Source organism: Zeus faber, assembly GCF_960531495.2.
Source record: "Zeus faber genome assembly, chromosome: 19".
NCBI classification, from domain to species: domain Eukaryota; kingdom Metazoa; phylum Chordata; class Actinopteri; order Zeiformes; family Zeidae; genus Zeus; species Zeus faber.
Window position 1 is genome coordinate 6,915,563 of NC_137206.1, and position 18,937 is coordinate 6,934,499.

An 18,937-nucleotide genomic window follows, 5' to 3' on the forward strand; every position below is an offset into this window, starting at 1 on the left:
AAATAAACCTCTTGAATCTTGAATATTGCAGACGCCGCCATTCTGCTTTTGAAGAGATCAATTAACAAGCTCCAATCAGGCAACGGCAGTGACAAAATATGGTCCTGCGTGGCGACATCCCAGCACGCACGAACGCACGCACGAACGCACGCACAAACGCACGCACGACTAAATCCAATTGACTCCCGGAAAGCTTCTCGGAAAAAGTATATAAATTTGCCGTAGAATGTCTAAAATAAAGTTTTTATTTTATTTTTTTCCTCAGCTATACCACCCCTTGATTACCTTTTGTTTTGTTTTGTGTGTCAAAGCTTTTAGTTTTATTTCTTATTAGAAGTGGCCTCACCAAGCGCCAAAGAACTTTTGGATGTGCTGAGTGTACCGGGTCGCACCACGAATTACGTTGTTACAAATATCTATATTACAAGTACTACGGTAGCAGACATGGTCTGAAACCCTGGTACTGAATAACAAGCAGCTTTCACAAACATGGAGGGGAAGGGTGGCGATGCATCGACACGACTGAAGGAGTTTAATCATTTTTACGCATCGTTTGAAAGACGTTTGCGATGTTTATAATGCATTCTTTTTTTTTTTATAAATTGAGCATTAATATTTATTATTTGAATTTGTATTCATATTGCTGTGAATGGGTTGTTGTGTCTGACTTTTTGCAAGAAGTAAGACAAGACTTTAAATTCCACTGTTGGAGGGAACGGAAAGGTCAAACCCACGAGGCAACAGACTGTGTGTGTGTGTGCATGTGCGTGCGTGTGTGTGTGTGTGTGCGTGTGTGTGTGTGTGTGCATGTGCGTGTGTATGTGTGTATTCTGGTACTGGTGTGTTTTGACGTGCTGCATGCCTGTGGGAGTTCAAGCAATTAAGACTTTGAAATAAAAAAGTGTCGGGTACAGACATCTTACGTCTTTATGGGTCCCTTCCACATTAATTAGACCATCAAGTAGGAGCGTGGCCGACACTGCAGCATTCCTCCCAGCCAAACTGCCGCATATTAACCACAGGAAACAGTGTCTCCAGTCAAGGGTCATGCCAAACATTTAGGGTGTTCATCAGATACTATACAACACTTTATAAGAAGGGTCAGAGCAGACTATCTGCTCAGAAGACTTGGGTCCTTTGGAGTGCAGGGGGCTCTCCTGAGGACCTTCTTCCACACCGTGGTGGCATCAGCCATCTTTTATGGAGTGGTCTGCTGCGGCAACAGCCTCACCACAGCCGACAGGGAGAGACTTGACAAACTGATGAAGAAGGCCAGCTCTGTCCCGGGGGGGGGGGGCCCCTGGACCCAAAGTGTGGGAAGGAGCGCTATCGCAGGTCCTTCCTTCCTGCGGCTGTCAGACTGAATGACCGACAGTGCAGCCAGTAAAACCAACCACGCACCCACGCACGCACGCACGCACAGCTGTACAAAAATCCAAGTGCAATTTTTTTTATATTTAAAAAGAAAGTGCAATCCCTGATGTGCAATGTGTCAAGATATGTGCAACACACTTAGCACTATCTGGTTCCTATTTATGGTGATTTTTTCATTTTTATGTTTCTATATATTTTATATTGTTCATAGTGTGTACTTGATATGCTCTTTATTTTCTGCTGTCCCCCTTTTGCTGCTGGAACGATGTAAATTTCCCCGTTGTGGGACTAATAAAGGAAATTAAGATAAGATAATTATCTTATCTTATCTTATCTTAACATAGAAAGCGATATACCGTGTACAGTGCAGTGTATAGTGGAGTGAAACTGCACTTCTCTTGGTCCTTGGTGCAATATACAGTATATTGTCAAGAGCTGAACTGATTCTCCAACGACATCCGTGAGTCACCTGGACACAAATAATTAGTCAGGGTTAAATTAATGTGCGAAAAAGGGTGAAGGTATGTGGCGTAATTCATACTGGCCGTGACTGACGGACACTCTGCATTCTTTCTAGATGAATCATTGAGACGGAACTGAAAGATTCTTGTGAGAATTCCATTCACAACTCAGGGCTGGAGCGACTCTTCTGGGGACGAGGCCCTGGTAAAGAGCAGGATCTCCAAGAAGAAGCAACCCTTTCATCACTTGTAGCGAGAGGGAGATATACAGCACATCTGGATGTACAGTAGCTCTGGATATATGGGTGCATTGACCGATCCATCCATATATCCAGAGCTTTATCAAGATAGATGGCTAGATGGATGGAGAGATAGACAGACAGACAAATATATATAGATGAGACTTTCCAAATCGAACAGAGACTTTAAGGCTCTAAGAATGGATGCCTTGAGGTTGCCAGTATTCTAGCCGGCGGCACGGCAACATTAAGTTGCTTCATGCCATAAAGCAGAATGTCATTCGGACTGGCCTCGCGTGAAAGCATTTCAACTCTCGAGACTTTTAGAGGGAGCGCTACGTGGAGCCGCCCTCCGACACCTCCTCTCCGGACTGAATCTCTCTCTCTCTCTCTCTCTCTCTCTCTCTCTCTCTCTCTCTCTCTCTCTCTCCCTCTCCCTCTCCCTCTCCCCCTCCCCCTCCCCCTCCAAACAGCACTGCAACAAATCAACGGTGGTGTTCTATACACGGCGGCCATATTGTGATTCTTCGGCGGATGTCTGACGTCTCGAGTCGACACCCTATTCCGAAATAGTTTTGTTTTTTTTGCATTTTGTTTCCTCGTTCGCTCTTTGTCGTCGTTGTTACCGCTTGCGACGCAGCGTTGGCGAGCAGCTCGCTCCAAGTAGTGACGAGGGGAGAGAGAGGGCGGCGGCGGCATAGTTACGAGTCAGAGCGGCCGCTCAATGGAGCCGACGGAAGCTTTTTCACCGCTGACTTTTATTACAACACACACACACACACACACACACACACACACACACACACACACACACACACACACACACACACACACACACACACACACACACACACACACACACACACACAGTGGAGGAATGACACCCGTGATCCGGTGGGTCAAGTTAAAAGAAAGCAAAACGACGGTGGGGTCTATGGGCAAGTAATGTAATCTGTGTATGACCAAACACTGTGCCACAACGGTAACACCGATTACCGCGGCAACGCTAGAAGTGACGCTACCATCCTAACAATAGACTCCTTCGGTCGCTGTGTTTTTGGTATTTCAGCCACTTTGAGAAGAAAGGATTGATTCCCGCGGGGAGATTTGTCCTCTCAGCCGGGGAAGGCACCAATTGCACCATCGCTCAAGGACACTTAAGAGACATGCTACCAGTAGGAAACGGGAATCAAACCGGTGACTCACTGACCACCATTTTTCTTTCAGGACACAAGCTGCTTTTCACAACAACAACAACAAAAAAATAACCGTTTTCCGTTTCACAAGCCGTTTTGACCTTATTCACTTTATAAACGTGACAAAAAGCAAACACAACCACCAGAGTCCACGCGGCCTGGACCGCTACAAGCTCCATCATGGTATTGTTGCGGGAAACTGTACAAACAAAGACTTTTTTAAATTTTGCGCGATAGTCGTAAGAGAAAGTAGTAACTACAATGACGCTGTTCCATACATTTCTCAGTATCAGTATGATGAGAACGAATTTACCAAGTACAAGTACAAGTACAACATTTGGTGAGTTTCTCTGCAGACAATTACCATTACAAAGGAGCTTGACAGACTAAATATATGTCAAATAAGAATAATTATAATAAAAATAATTATAATTATTTTTATATTCATAATTATAAAATATACAACAATAAAATAAATAAATAAATAAAATAAAAATAGCCAAATTATTCCCTAACGCAGTAAGCCCACAATTACTGTGAATTAACAGGTGTAGTGAAATAGAGAGAGAGAGAGGGAGAGATAGAAGTCTCTCGAGGCCCGTCCTGTGTGCCAATCAATAGTTCGGCTCCCGGCGGCGAAGTGCAAGGGACCGAATTGTTTGAAGTTTAAGAAGCCCGCCCCCCAAAAAAGAAGAAGAAGAAAAAAAACAGCCAAACGGCACAAAATAAACCTTAAAAAGAACTCCTCCAAATAAGAGACAACCGGTGAGAGCGCGGGACAATCGACGCCGGTTGCTAATCGATAGCCGAGTGATAAAGCAATCACAGAGATGGGAGTCTGGGGCGAAGAAAAGCCGAATGTCCCTCGGCGCGAGAGTCGATCGATGGGCCGAGAGGATGGAGGGGGAGAGGGGGAGAGGGAGAGAGGGGGCGGCGGCGGCGTAGTAACAACTCAGAGCGGCCGCTCAATGGAGCCGACTGGAGCTTTTTCTCAGCCGCACTTATTCTCTGACGACTTTTATTACAACACGCAGGCACGCAGTGGAATAAGGACACCCGTGATCTGGCGGGTCAGGTTGGAGTCAGTAGAGTGATGCTGCAAGCTGGTCTACACCCTTACGCAGCAGAAATATGTTTACCCGACGTCAGGACCTAATGACGTCAGACGCCACAAGCTCTAACGCCTGGTTCCCGAAGGTCGGCTGAAGGTCGCTATCAAACCCAAACCCGAGGGGTTTCGTGTTGTGCTTTTCAATGTGATTCACCTACCGCAAAGCATCTGTGCTCCCAAAAACACATGCATTTTACATGTGGTTAAATGTCCTGTGCATAGAACCGCATTTTTTATATATTTTACTGTATATATTTGGCTATTTATGTTTTATATTTTTGGCCTATTTGGTTATGGTTGGCTATTTTTATTTTATCTTTATTATAAATTTGTTTCATTATTATTATTATTATTATTATTATTATTATTATTATTATTATGTTTATTTAAATTTAATTTCGATTTATTATTTATTATTATTTTGTTATTTCTTTATGCAAATTGTCTGAAGAGAAACACAATAATCCTAACCATTTAGCCAACATTTTGGGCATTCATCAATATGTTGCTTATACTGTGTGAACACATTTAGAACCGCCTCGGTCCAAGGCTCCAACCGTGAAAATGAAATGGGTGAACTAATATATACCTAATAGTCCGTTTTCATGGAGTCGAAGTTGGAAATGAAGAATCAGAGTTCCGACATGTATGTCATCAACACGGTCCGGTCCAATCTGGAGATATTATCTATGTCGCTCGAATAAAAACATGGCATGACAAAATGTGGGTGAGAAAACGTCTCAGCAGAACATTGGAGAAGCATATTTTTTATCCCACAAAAGTCACAAGTCCAAAAAAAGTCAAAAGTCCTCTCTACTCTATACTGTGTCCAAGCCCAGCGTCACTCTCTCCGCTCTCTCCTTTTGTCCCTCTCCTTAATCGAGTGCGGCGCAGCTCGCGCCGGGGGAGTGAGTCATGCCCTTCCCATTCAAATGGCCTCTAATCTGTATGGATGCCGTGGTGCCGCCGCTGTGGTGCGGTACGGGAGAGGACGCGGCAGGATGCATTTTGTTTATAATGACCAAGTTGAGGAAATTGCTGGAAAAATAATGAATAAATAAATACATCAGAAAAAAAAAAATCTATTCTTAACAAATCAATAAAAAAATGAATAAAAAATGAATAAATGAAAAATAAAGAAATAAAACAATAAATAAACAAATACATAAATAAATAAAACAATCAACACATAAATTAAACAATAAATAAACAAATTCAACAATAAATTAATAACTAAAACTACAAATAAATAAATAATAAATAAGTAAATAAATAATGGCATTTTAATAAAATTTGTTTTTAAAAATAAAAAAGGGACCAAGTCAAATTTGGTGTTTTTTGTGTAATTTCCATCACCTGTTCAATTAAAACAAACCTTCACAATCAACGACAAAACGTGTGCAAATCAGTGCAAAGAAAAAATATGAAAAAAAATCTCCACCTAATTTGCACTTGTAAACCCAATCAACTCTCGCTCGCTCTTTCCAGTATATTAATTAAGCGCTGGCTTTGCATGAGTCCTAATTAACTACTTCAATTCAAATGACCTTTGGTGTCCCCCCCCACCCACCTTGCCTGCCCATCCCTGAGATGGGAGGGGGAGGGGGGGAGTTCAAATCACAGAGAGAGAGAGACAGAGAGACAGACAGAGACAGAGAGAGAGACGAGCTGATGGGGCCGACAAATCGACAGGTGGATGTATACCGACACAAACTGACAGAACAGCTATTTGTTACTGTTTTTGTTGTTTGTTGCCGATTTTTTTCATGATAATTCCAACTGAGATGGCCATGATAACAAAAGCTTTTTTCTTTTTTTTTAAATCCTACTTCTCGTTCTACACTCCTCCTTGGATGATCAAGTTCTTATCAGGGCGGATCTATTTTCCGCAATTTTGTGTGTCTATATATTAAACAAGATATTTTTAAATTTTTATTAAATATTTAAAAATAGATGGAGATAAATTGATAAATCAATTAACCATAACAATTTACATCAAATAATTCACACCAGAAAAAAAACAAGCTCAAACTAAAATATTATTATTATCATCATCATCATCATCATCATCATAGCTATTATTATTATTATTATTAATATTATTATTAATAATATTATTATTGTTATTATTATTATTATTATTATTATTATTATTATTATTATTAATAATAATAATAATAATAAAATAAAAATAATTATGACCACATTTTCACAGCGCCCGGAACTTGTTATGGATAATGTTATGAATTTGACCCCACATTTTAAGGACTACTTCTTACGCCCACACATTATTTTCTTAATCACAGAGCAAACCGTGGTGGCAGTGCACTGCACTGCTGCCTCACAGCAACAAGGTCCTGCCCACTGCTCCTGGCTGCCCCCACCCCCGGAGGTAGGACAAGCCAGGATGGGTTAAATGCAGAGGCCTCATTTCGCCGGCCAACATCCAAAGCATGTGCATGTGTTGTAGTGTGGTGTGTTGCGTGATAATTTAAGATTCTTCTTCTAAAACCCCAGCGTTTCTCAGAATAAAAAAATCTGTTTATCTTGCGTAAATATAACAAGATCAAGGTCTGCATGGACAATTGGCCAAAAATAGCCAAAGTACCAAAGAAAATGGCCAAATAAAGAAACTAAAATGGCCAAACACACAAAATACACAGAATATGGGGAAAATGCAATCCTATGCACAGGATAAGTTAAATTGAAGGCAAAAGCCGCAGGGCTTAGTGGCAGTAGGGTTTGCTAGTGTGAGATTCTAAAATTCAGATGTGTGTCAGTCAGTCAGTCAGTCACTCAGGCTTTGTACGCCCCTGCCACACACCAGATGCCCTTCGACTGATGGCCGACCTAGATTGGGAGCCAAACAAACGCCCCCTCCTCGGAGACCCAAAATGTGCAGCTGCGAGAGCTGTTTATGTTTCAGCCGACTGGACGCGCGGTCAGTCCACTTCCTCCCATCTGGTCCCTGCACAGCATCAAGGCGCAGTTTTGGCAGCGCGTCCGCTCATTTGTCGTCGGTGGGAAAGCGAGGTAAAGAGCTAGAGAGAGAGTGAGCGTGACCAAAGCCAGGGACGGCGCTAGGAAGCATCCATCTTCCTGTTCCGTTATCCCTTCCAATCGAACACACACACACACACACACACACACACACACACACACACACACACACACACACACACACACACACACACACACACACACACACACACACACACACGCCTTGTAAACAGACGCTCAGGGTCAACGGGCTTTACCATTTGTTTCCTTTGCTGGAGAATATGGTGATTCATAAACTATATTCAGAGCCGCTACTATGAGTGCGGATCCCTGGAGAGCTTTCTTGTACTGGTAAAGCACCAATGGACCACAGCTCAACGGTGGCGGAGACAGTGCTACTACAGTAATTGTCATAACTCGGAGCACCAGCGCGACTTACAAATATGCCGATGTATTTTTTTAATCATCATCATATATCATGTGAAACACGAGGAGGGAGCGGGCATTGGTGTGTGAGTGAGAGAGAGTGAGAGATATACACTATATCAATCATATACAATATCAACACTGACCGCCACATACTTACTTTTTTACAATTTAAAATGGGTTAAATCGTATTTAATTTGAGAGTTGCACGCATCGCTCTCTCACACACACACAGCAGAACAGAACAGACCCAGTCACAAACAGACCCGGTACCACTGTAGCACTGGTTCCTATACGATTGGTATCTACCGTACCGAATTGCAACGGAGATTTTGGTGGCTCATTTTGGTGCCATGCCTGAGCTGCCGATTGAAATATCCACCCTGCTCTGCTCGGACGAATACCACGAGCAGAGCACGAATACCTTGGAAAAGGGGCGTGTCATGGTTCCGGTGTATTGGCAATAAAACAGTAGAGGAGACAGCAAATTAAACATACATAAAACTGTAAAACTTGGAAAAAGTTATTTCGTGAACGACCCAACGTTACAGGAGAAGCAACCTGAAGTATCCATGCACGCACCAGTCCTTCAACGGTGGTGAGTGGAGACGCTCCTCCGGTTCGGAGACCGGATTGCGGCAATGCTGGAGTGGCTCAGAGTTCGGCAGAGAGCGTGGAAGTTCTCCGGGGTTCTCCCCACGGAGCGATCCCCACACTCAAATTCACTCATTTCATGGTCCCCCAGAAATCAACTTCTGAATTTGATTTTGGATTCCTAACGGGATATGAAATGATGGAATCATACACGGATATTCCTGTCTATTTATGCGTAAAAACATCCGGACCCTCAATGCCTGTCGCGGTGCTGTGGTTTAAGCAGCCACACCTGTCTTGGGTCCAAGTAATTGGGCCCAGGATCAGGGTGACTGTACACCTGTTGCCCATTTATAATCAACGAGCAACAGGTAAAACCCCCATCCCCACACACACAGAGGAGCCCTTGCCACGGCATGTTTTCCATCTGCTCCAGGCTTGGTCCACCTTGCCCACTCTCTACAATAAAACTGGTGTTTTCAACCCCATGGCCTGTGTCTATGTGCCGGACGGACCTGAAAACGGCACCTGGGTGGCGTGTGGCAGTCAAAACTGCTACAACATGGATATAAAATGTATAGTTATTTCACTAGGTATTGTCTATACTGGAGCCCTGGTATACCTAAATGGAACAAGCCCATTATCTAATGAGCTATAGCTGTGATTACCCTGCTATAGGACCCTCTGTGATAAGAGTCCATTGAATGAGTTAGGACCCACAAAAGATAACGCGTACATAAAGAAATAAATGTACAGGTTCCAATATTGAAGAGTTGCTGAACAAATTAAAGTGTCACTGGCCTGTCTCTAAAGCGCGAGGGGGAAAGATTCGCAAGCAGGTAATGAACAATGTCTAAGCAGCAGGGCATACTACTGTCAGTGAAATAAAAATGAGGGGGTGAAAGGACATGAGAATTAAAGACTGTTGTTGCTCTCCACCAAAGGACCTCTCCGTGAGGCCTGTTTCGGAAAGGCTTCTTAAAGCAGTGCATATTCAAAAGACTATTTCAGTTTCTCCTACCACGAGCCATCCAAGTGGCCCTCCGGCACAGAAGACGGGGGGGTTTGTAAACACCAGTTTATTGTAGAGAGTTGGCCAATTGGAATTAGCCAGGAGCAGATATACAGTGCAAGTCATGACAGGGCTCCTATCCTGAGTGTGTGTGGGGATTTTAACCTGTTGCTCTTTAGACCAAGCAATAAGCAACAGGTATGCAGCCAACCTGATCCCAATCACCTAGATCGAGGTCAAGTGTGGCTGCTCAACCAGACCACACGCCACCCAAGTTTTCAGGGGCCTCCGGTATAGAGACACAGAAGACGGGCGTTGTAAACACCAGTTTATTGTAGAGAGTTGGAATTAGCCAGGAGAAAATAGACATACAGTATGTCATGACAGGGCTCCTATCCTGATTGTGTGTGGGGATGGGGGTTTTAACTGCTTCTACTGTATATATATTGTGGTGTGGGGATGGTCTGGTGGAGCAGCCAGACTTGACCTGGATCTAGGTGATTGGGATCAGGGTGGCTGCATACCTGTTGCTCGTTGCTTGGTCTAACGAGTGTGCCGCCTGCACAAGCGTCTCGTGCAGGCGGCCACAAGAGGCGGCGCCACAATTGCGATTCACAGGATATTCCTGCTTTTTTTTAATGAAAAATATACATGTTTTGGAATGGAACATTATGTTCTGTACATCTAATAAAATCAATATATACATTTCTGATTTTAAAGAATGAATGGTTTGAAACAATGAATGAATCCGTGTTTTTTTTGGAGATGTATTTAATTGAATAAAATAAATGAAAATACTGTGCATAACCATGTGTAACAGGTGTTATAATTTACCTAAAATAAATGTGAAATATTGCAACAAATTTAATCACAATACTTAATGTATCGCCAAACTCGCCATATTGTGCGTTTTTGCACTGCAGGAACGTTTTTATCGTTCTCAGGACTTTTTGGAAGAACCGTCCCTTTCATTGTGTCCGCGCTGCAGGCACTACTGGAGGGACGATCATAGCTCTGAGAACTCAGTTTTGAGAAACTCATTCAGCTCCTATTCCAGGACAGGGACCTAACCTTCAGTGATGGATGTGCCCGTGATTGGACAAATAATAAAATAAAAAATATATTTTTATTGTCAATGTATTTATTTAGTTTTATGAAGTGAATTGAATTGGGAGCTGTACTGCTCAGGACAGGCGGGCCCTGCAGAGGGTGGTGCATTCAGCTGAACGTACCACTGGAACTACCCTCCCCCCTTGCAGGAGTTATACACCAGGAGGTGTAGTAGCAGAGCCCGTAGGATCATGAAGGATCCTCATCACCCCAACAACGGACTGTTCCAGCTGCTGCGGTCAGGCAAGCGCCTCCGCAGTCACACAGCGAGAACAGAGAGACCGAGAGAGAGTTTTTTCCTGAAAGCCATTAGAACTGTCAATGCTGACCTCACCAGGGGTCCTCACTGAGCCACACACATAGGCTCCACTACCTACTGTACTATATGTAGTATACTGTACCGCATACTGTGTCACTGTTCAGGGTTGTTCTGTGATACCGTATTGCTGCGCCGTACTGTTGTATACTGTGCTGTATTATCCCAAACACTACCTCACTTTATTCACATGCCACTTTAATGCACATATCTGTATATACATAATTGCCTATTCCATATACATAAGCATATTCCCTCTATCTATTCCATTTTATTTCATTTTATTTAATTGTATTTTATTTTATTCTATATATATTTATTCTATAAGTATTCGACTTACTGTATTACGTTTTAGGAGTCAGTTAGTTGGTCTATTAGAAATACATTTTTCCTAGGACATATTGTGTGTTATCACCGGGTGCGTTGCATTACATTTCACTACATATATATATGAAAGTATGTATATGTATGTGACGAATAAACCTCTTGAATCTTGAATGGAACAGAAAATCTCCAAGCGAGTGAGCCCGGGCTTTACGAAAGTGAGAACAAAGTTTTAAATGACGTCTTGCAAATCTAATATGAGTGAAAATTCAGCTACTGGATGGATTATTTCTTGCCTCAAATTTGTTCAGAAATGAATTTTAGTGGATTGATAAGGTGAAATAAGTGAAAGTTACGGAGTAAACAACACTGATTAGTGCTGAAACCCTGCTGGATGACGTCTCATCCGCGTCACCAGTGCCAGGTTCTCAGGGAGAACCCCTACATCCATAAAGCTTCTCTTTGGCCTTCCTCTTTTCCTCTTGCCTGGCAGCTCCATCCTCAGCCTCCTTCTCCCAGTGTAACTCTCACCTCTCCTACACACGTGTCCAAACCATCTCAATCTGGCCTCTCTCACTTTTTCACCAAACTGTCCAACCTGAGCTGTCCCTCTAATGTACTCATTCTTAATCCTGTCCGTCCTTGTCACCCCCAATGAAAATCTCATCCTCAACTCTCCCGCCTCCAGTTCAGCCACCTGACTTTTTGTCAGTGCCACCGCCTCTAAAACGTACAACATGGCTGGTCTCACTACCGTCCTGGGAACCTTCCCCTTCACTCTTGCTGGAACCCTTCTGCCACAGATCACTCCGGACACTCTTCTCCACCCACTCCAGCCTGCCTGTACTCTCTTTGCTGCTTCGGATGGTCGACCCCAAGTACTTGAACTCATCTGCCTTCTCCACCTCCACTCCTTACATTCTCAGCTTTTCACCGCCCTCCCTCCGATTCAGGCACATGTATTCTGTCTTACTCCTGCTGACTTTCATTCCTCTTCTCTCTAACGCATGCCTCCACTTCACCAGGCTCTCCTCAACCTGCTTCCTACTCTCGCTACAGATCAAAATGTCATCCGCGAACATCATAGTCCACAGAGACTCCTGCCTGATTTCATCTGTTAACCTGTCCATCACCATTGCAAACAAGGAAGGGCTCGAGCTGATCCTTGATGCAATCCCACCTCAACTTTGAATGCCTTTGTCACACCAACTGCACACACTACTTTCTGACTGCTCTCATAAATATCTGTATCACTCTTACGTACTTCTCTACCACCCCTGACCTCCTCATGCAATTCCACACTTCCTCTCTCGGCAGCCTATCATTTGCTTTCTCTAAATCCACAAAGACGCAGTAAAACTCCCTCTGGCCTTCCCTGTACTTTTCCACCAGCATTCTTAAAGCAAACATTGCATATATACAGTATATATATAGATATATAGATAGATAGATAGATAGAAGTTTCCACACTACAAAATATATGTATGAGTAAATATACACCAAGTACGCATACCAATAGATATTTTCTTAATTGTTCCTGCTGCACTTAAAATATAATAAAATAAAGCTGCTTTCAAAAATGCAATCCGGACAATGTCCGGAAAATGTCCGGACCTGATTATTCAGACAGGTGTCCAGATTTACCCTTTCACACATGTAGCAAAAGAGAGATTGTCCGTTACAGACGCGTTTACACCACCTGGAAATACTCTGTTTGGTTTATTAGTTGGGCTTTTGTTGCGTTGATACTCCATGTATTTGGACGTATCTACAATATAAACGAGAGAGTGGAAAGGAGTAATTAAAAAAAAGCAAAAAGGAGTATGCAGCAGTAGGCTTTGGGGATTGTGAAAAATTCAAATCGCACTTCTGGAATCGGGAGACTACACTTGCAACATTAAACATGCACGGGCGCAGGGTGGTTCGCATGCGCATAGTACATCATTTAATGTTGTAAATGCGGTCTCCCCGTTCCAGAAGTGCAGGATTATTATTTGCAAGTAATGTATTTACACAAAAACATCCAGTTTTTACTCAATTAAGTCCCATAGCGACAGTGGAGACACACAGGTTTTCTTTTGAATGGGACAGTGCCTTTACTAAGTTGTGTTTAAAAATGTTGTCGCAAACATGTAGGAAACAATGACAATAAATTGATGTAAAATAAAAACACAGGCACTGTCTGGGGGAGAAACAAAAAAAACCTCCACTCCAATTCTCTGAGTTAGGTTTATGTTTTTCATTTTCCATACAAGCAAGAAACTCAGGAAACAAAATATATCTAAACCCTTCTCTACGACATTATATGATATATTTCTATATTAATATCACAACAGCTGCATATAGAGCGGCACGCAAGTTCTGGGGGTAAAATGCCTAAAACTGGAGCTGGGGGTCCATGTGCCTTTTCTTGTTTTTTTTTGAGCACCTGCCCATTTTAAAGTTTTTCTACAGGACTGTGGAAAGGGGAAGTAAGTCTGAAGTAGTTTCTCAGAGCGGAGAGGGCGAGAGCCTCCACCCCCCACTCACACTCTCTCCACTCAAGTCTAGAACACGGTAAACTGCACTTACACCATTTGAATGCTCTGATTTTTCCTGACGGATAAATTTTTTTTTATAAATTATAATAGTCTGTCATCAATGTCACTCACGATTGATGCAGTCGGTTGCCGATAAACGATTCAATCGTAAATCTGCCCAAGCCTACGCAGCAGCTGTAAATGCTCCAGACAATCACCTGCTCTGTTCACACATACCGCTCAATCGGAAATTACCCGGACTTTGTACTAGGGTGCTGGCTGGATAAAGTCCGGGTCAAATGATTCAGACATTTGTGTTCACACATACAGCTCATCCGGGTAAAGTCTGGATAATTTCAGGTGTGAAAGGAGCATAAGACTGACTAAACATCATACCTTCAATCAGCTGAAGGGTTTCTCTTTGTTTCTTTGTGAAAATTTGAACAGCAGGGGATTTTGAGATACTTTTTCTGCTGCCGCGCTGACTCCAACGTGTAAACTGCTGCTAATCGGGTTACTTTGCCGCCCAGTTTGGCCAGATAATCCAGTTAGAGCCCACACATGAAAGCAGCCGCTTTTAAACATTTTGAAATTTTTAATGTATCTGTTATACAAGTCTGACTCATGTATTGAGCGTGACAAACTTGCATTATCTTGCTGTAGCAAGGGGCCTCCACGGACACAGCCTTGATGTATTGATGGCCCAATACATCGGAGTATATCCTAAATGACTGTCACGAGGGTAACCAGAGCACAACCACTTCAGTGTTATAACACCATAGGCCAGTGACGGACTGGGATCAAAACACGGCCCTGGCATTTGCAACATAGAGGCCCTAATTTTAAACCCGATAGACTTTTGGCTCTATCTCAAGGTCGGACTACGAAATTTTGAGTGTGAAACACTTAATTTCATGCATACTGGCAAATTTCTATGCACCAATTTGTGCCTTTTTCTACATCAATTTATGGTGCAAATGTGTTTATTTATGTAAAGGAAAGTTTCTTTCAAAATAACACTACAATGCCTGCCTGCACAATACAAATCGTGCACAACAGCGCACACACACAGCACCAATGATAGGTTTGGAACTCGCTTCGACAAATGAGCATCAGGGGCAGGTAGGCTACCTACTGTTTAGAAAAATTGGCACGGCAGCTTATCAGTTCATCATATTCTCTCCACTATTTGAAGTGCACTCGGCGAGCCGCGTGCTCCACAAAGTCATCCACAATGCACCCTATGTACAGCTTCTTCGCCAAGTCAGTTTCAACTGATAACATGGCGAATCCACTTAGTCCATCCTGTCCCATTTTGCACCTCGGATAGTTTTAAATTAGTTTTACTTAGCACTCGAAAGTCGCGATGGTGACGGGAAGAGTCAGAAACTGTTGACAAGTAATTGATGAGGACGAACAGATTTTTTTGGCAGTTGATGACGCACCATGTATGTATGTATGTATGTATGTATTTTCCTGTGCATAGAATCACATTTTGTAGTTCGAGTACATGTTTTATATATTTGGCTATTTCTGTTCGTATTTTTGACTATTTGTGTATGTTTGGCAATTTTAAATATATTTAAATTTTTTATTTTTTATTTTTTTACTGAGGCTTTTTTTTAGATGGATGGCTTCTAATGACCTAAATAGCTATCCAACAGTAGCTCAATTTTGCTAGCTTTTGACTCCTGAAGGAAGTCTTTTTGTTGGCGGAGCCGAATAAACGACAAAACAATCCGTTCTGTCAAAGGATCATCACTTAATAAATAGGCTTGTTTATTGATTCTGAAGCATAAAAACGAACTTTTATACTGTATGTTATCATGGCATTGGTTAGCTTGCATGGGGAAGTGGTTCCCTTTTACCATGCGTGAAAAATACAAAAACAACTATATGTAAATGTCTGGATTGTTTTTTATTGGCATGGAGTTGAGGTCATCGACAGGGCACAGTGTGATCTGAAGACATGGTGACATTTGAAGACAAGGGGGCTGATGACGCTGTCGGGTAGGCTGCCCGGGCTTACCTTTGGGAAGTCTTCTTGTATTTCCTCCTGTTGGAAAGAAGAGAGACACAAGCACTCAGTGTCCTGATGTCAGCCTATTTAGGGGATGGGGCAGGCTTCATTTTTTTCCAATGTGCAGATAAATAAGGTTTCTTAACTGCTTCTGTAAAAGGCTGCGTGGCTTTTACAAAGAACCAGGGTTCTTCCAAAAATCTTAGCCTGAAATGTGAGGTATCACTTGCAAGAACCATTTTTGGTTCCAGAAAGAACCTTATTCTTAAAGGTTCCTTGAGGAACCAAAACTTGTTTTACTGTGGTGGCACTTAAAAAAAAACAACACATTTTGGGTTCAAGTTGGTTCTCTCGCCGTTGTCCAACATCCATGACTCATTCTTCCATCCATCCATCCATCCATCCATCTCTTCCTTTCTTCATCCACACTAATGCCCACCCATCAGGCCCAACAGTAATACTTTTGTTAATCCGTTAACGGTTTTATATCCATAGCTCCCCAAAACATAGGCGTTAAGCGGCAATGTTGTAATACCAGTAGGTCAGGGAGCCTACCGTACATGTAAAGATGATTACGATGCAGCCTTGTTGACAGGCAGCCTCGCTAAATGTTTTGGATTAAGTCAGCTCAGCTACTTAATGGGCAGATGACTTTTGTTGTGTTTAACCTGACCTTTTTTTTCATGATAAAAGTAAACATTTCTGGGTGAGTGGTTGTAATGTACTGTGTTGAAAAAAAAAGCAAATGTAACCATGTTGGGGATTCTGTCACAAACACAACGACGACAGGGTAATCGTAGACGTCTTGCCTTCTGGTGCTCTTCTTAATTAGGATTGTTTGGAAATATTGATTGAGTCAAACTTTTAGGCTGGATCTCCCTACCTAGATTTGGGGTTGTCCATTATATTGCACTTAGCATATAAGCTTCAGCGGTGAGCCACGCTAAAACATGTGTGTGCACCCAGGAAAACAGCAAACAGTGTATTCCATGTCTCCAAAATTACCCTGCGGCCTATCGATAAACTGAGAGCCATTCATCTCCCGTCTCTACGTAAAACCCAAAAAGTAAAATGTTAAGACCTGTTAAAGCAGGAATTATTTCTGCACAGGTGAGCTTGAGGCTAGAATAGAACTAATTGTACAGCTTGTGTTTTAAATTCAGCGTGAGCCTGGGGCAATACGTCGGGCAGCCAAACTGTAGCGATGCAAGGCTCGCAAACGACCCATACCAATCGTCGAACCGGTCTTTCAAATGACTTGGTGACTTTTTTCGTCTGGATTTGGGGGGGAAATTGAGATTCTGGAGACGATACAGACTGGCTGATTTGAGACGCGATCGGTCTTGCCAACATGGCTGAACTTAGCATAGATTCCTGCATGAACACGTAGTAGAACGGTAGATAACCCAACGCCTCCATATTTCTTGCAATTGCGCCAAAAAAACCTCCTACATTGGCATGTGTTATAATTATTTTTTATTACTGCAATGCTGGTTGTTGCTCCTTTATTCTAAATGCGTTCTGGGTGGAGAATATATTAGGAATAAAATCAATGCAAGCCTTATTTAAGTCTTTATTACCCTTAGTAGGTGTAATAAATGAGTCATCATTTGAATAGGCGTTTTTCATCCTCAACCAAGGCACTGCCTCATATTTAGCAGTTTCCGGTTTTATTTCTTTCTCGTTTTCTTTCTCCACTTCTCGTTCTCTTCCCTCCTTGAGGGCATCAGCCTTTACAGGGAAGCCGTCGGGTTTGGGAGTTGAGTAACGTATCGTAAGAGCCAGGACACAGCCGTATGAGCTACTGCTAAGCCTCAGCTCAAAGGGCTAGTCCATATGAGTTTTTGTCAATATGAGTTGACTGAGTAGATATTGATCATGTAATATAATATAAACATTTTAATTCAAAATTGTCACGCGTGTTCATCTTAGAAACTGCTTGGATATCATATCATCATCACATTACCATAGTACCGTAGTTATGTGATGATGCTTGACATACATGATACATGAATTTATTCAAAAGCAGATATGCATACATATATGGATATTGACTCCATGAAAAATCGCATATGATAATCACAATATTTTGTTTAATTCTCAATTGTCGGTCTGTGATTAATAACTTATGGATTAAATGTTAAAGCTGAGTGTTCATCAGTGAAGGGTGTGGTTGAATCCATACAACACCCCACCCTAATAGCTCGCCTATGTGTGCGCGTCTCTAAGCACATCTGTTTGTTTGAGCAGCTGTTGCCAATCATCCGTCTGTGTGTTCAAAAAAGATAGGAAAAAAAAAAAACACACAACAGAGGAAAAATGAATACAAAAAAATAAATACAATTGCTTTCATAGTGTAAATATGATCACAGTCCAGGGCACGCGGTCAAAAAAGTGACGCCAGCACGGCCAGCAAACAACGATGGTGCGTGGTGTGTGTGTAAGCGTGCGTGCGTGTGTGTGTGTGTGTGGTGTAGGCTGGGGTGGGGTGGTGGGGGGGGGTGCTAATCCCTTTCAGATGGAATGGGAAGCATGGTGCTGGTGGCGTGGAGGGGGGGGGGAGGCGGGAGGAGGGGGGTTATTCTCTGAAGGTCAACAGAACACAGCTGCTTCGCTCAGCGGGTCGCCGCTATTCAGCGCTGACGGAGGAAGGCGAGGGTGGCGTCGTTACGACGCTACCGTTTGAGCAGGGGGAGCGGGCGTAGCGGGCGCTCGGACAGGGATGTGTTGCGCCCTGCAAAAAGCTTCGGAAAATCGCCGTTTAACCCCCCCCCCCCCCCCCCCCCCGGGAAACAGCCCATTCCCCAGTGCAAGCCCAGGGTGCTTTCATTGAACCCCGCCCCCACACTAACACCAGCGAACGGAGAACAGGGCAAACTCAAAATGCGACAACAGTTTTCATTTTAAAGCATTTCATGTCATTCGGCCCAGTTTGTTCCCCTCCTGATATCAATGTGTCCCCGAAAAGAATAAAAAATAATTTTATTGAAGTTATTTGATGACATTCAAAGGTGGTGGTCGGGGGTGGTGAGGCCGAGGGAGGAGTTGATTGACGGTTGTCATTGACCTGAGCCTAACCTTTCAGTGGGCATGTGTCGGAGAGGTGTGTCGGGCGTACGCTCCGGGTTGCCATGGAAACACTGCCCCGCCTCCCACACCGTACGGCGTAGGTGGTATTTGCGTCGGCTGCGAGATGGCCGTGACTAAGGCCGCCATGTGTTTGGCGTCAAAACAT

The 18,937-nt window shown here is 43.0% G+C and overlaps 1 protein-coding gene across 3 annotated transcripts in view; it reads right to left on the bottom strand.

Annotated features, from left to right (window-relative positions):
* The window catches only part of pde1ca (phosphodiesterase 1C, calmodulin-dependent a), an 85,078-nt gene that overhangs the window by 63,508 nt on the left and 2,633 nt on the right, over nt 1-18,937 (bottom strand). For all 3 annotated transcript variants that reach the window (XM_080020248.1, XM_080020246.1, XM_080020247.1), the window contains exon 2: nt 15,712-15,738. In XM_080020248.1, coding sequence (XP_079876374.1) covers nt 15,712-15,738 — 27 coding nt within the window. The remainder of the gene's footprint in view (nt 1-15,711; nt 15,739-18,937) is intronic.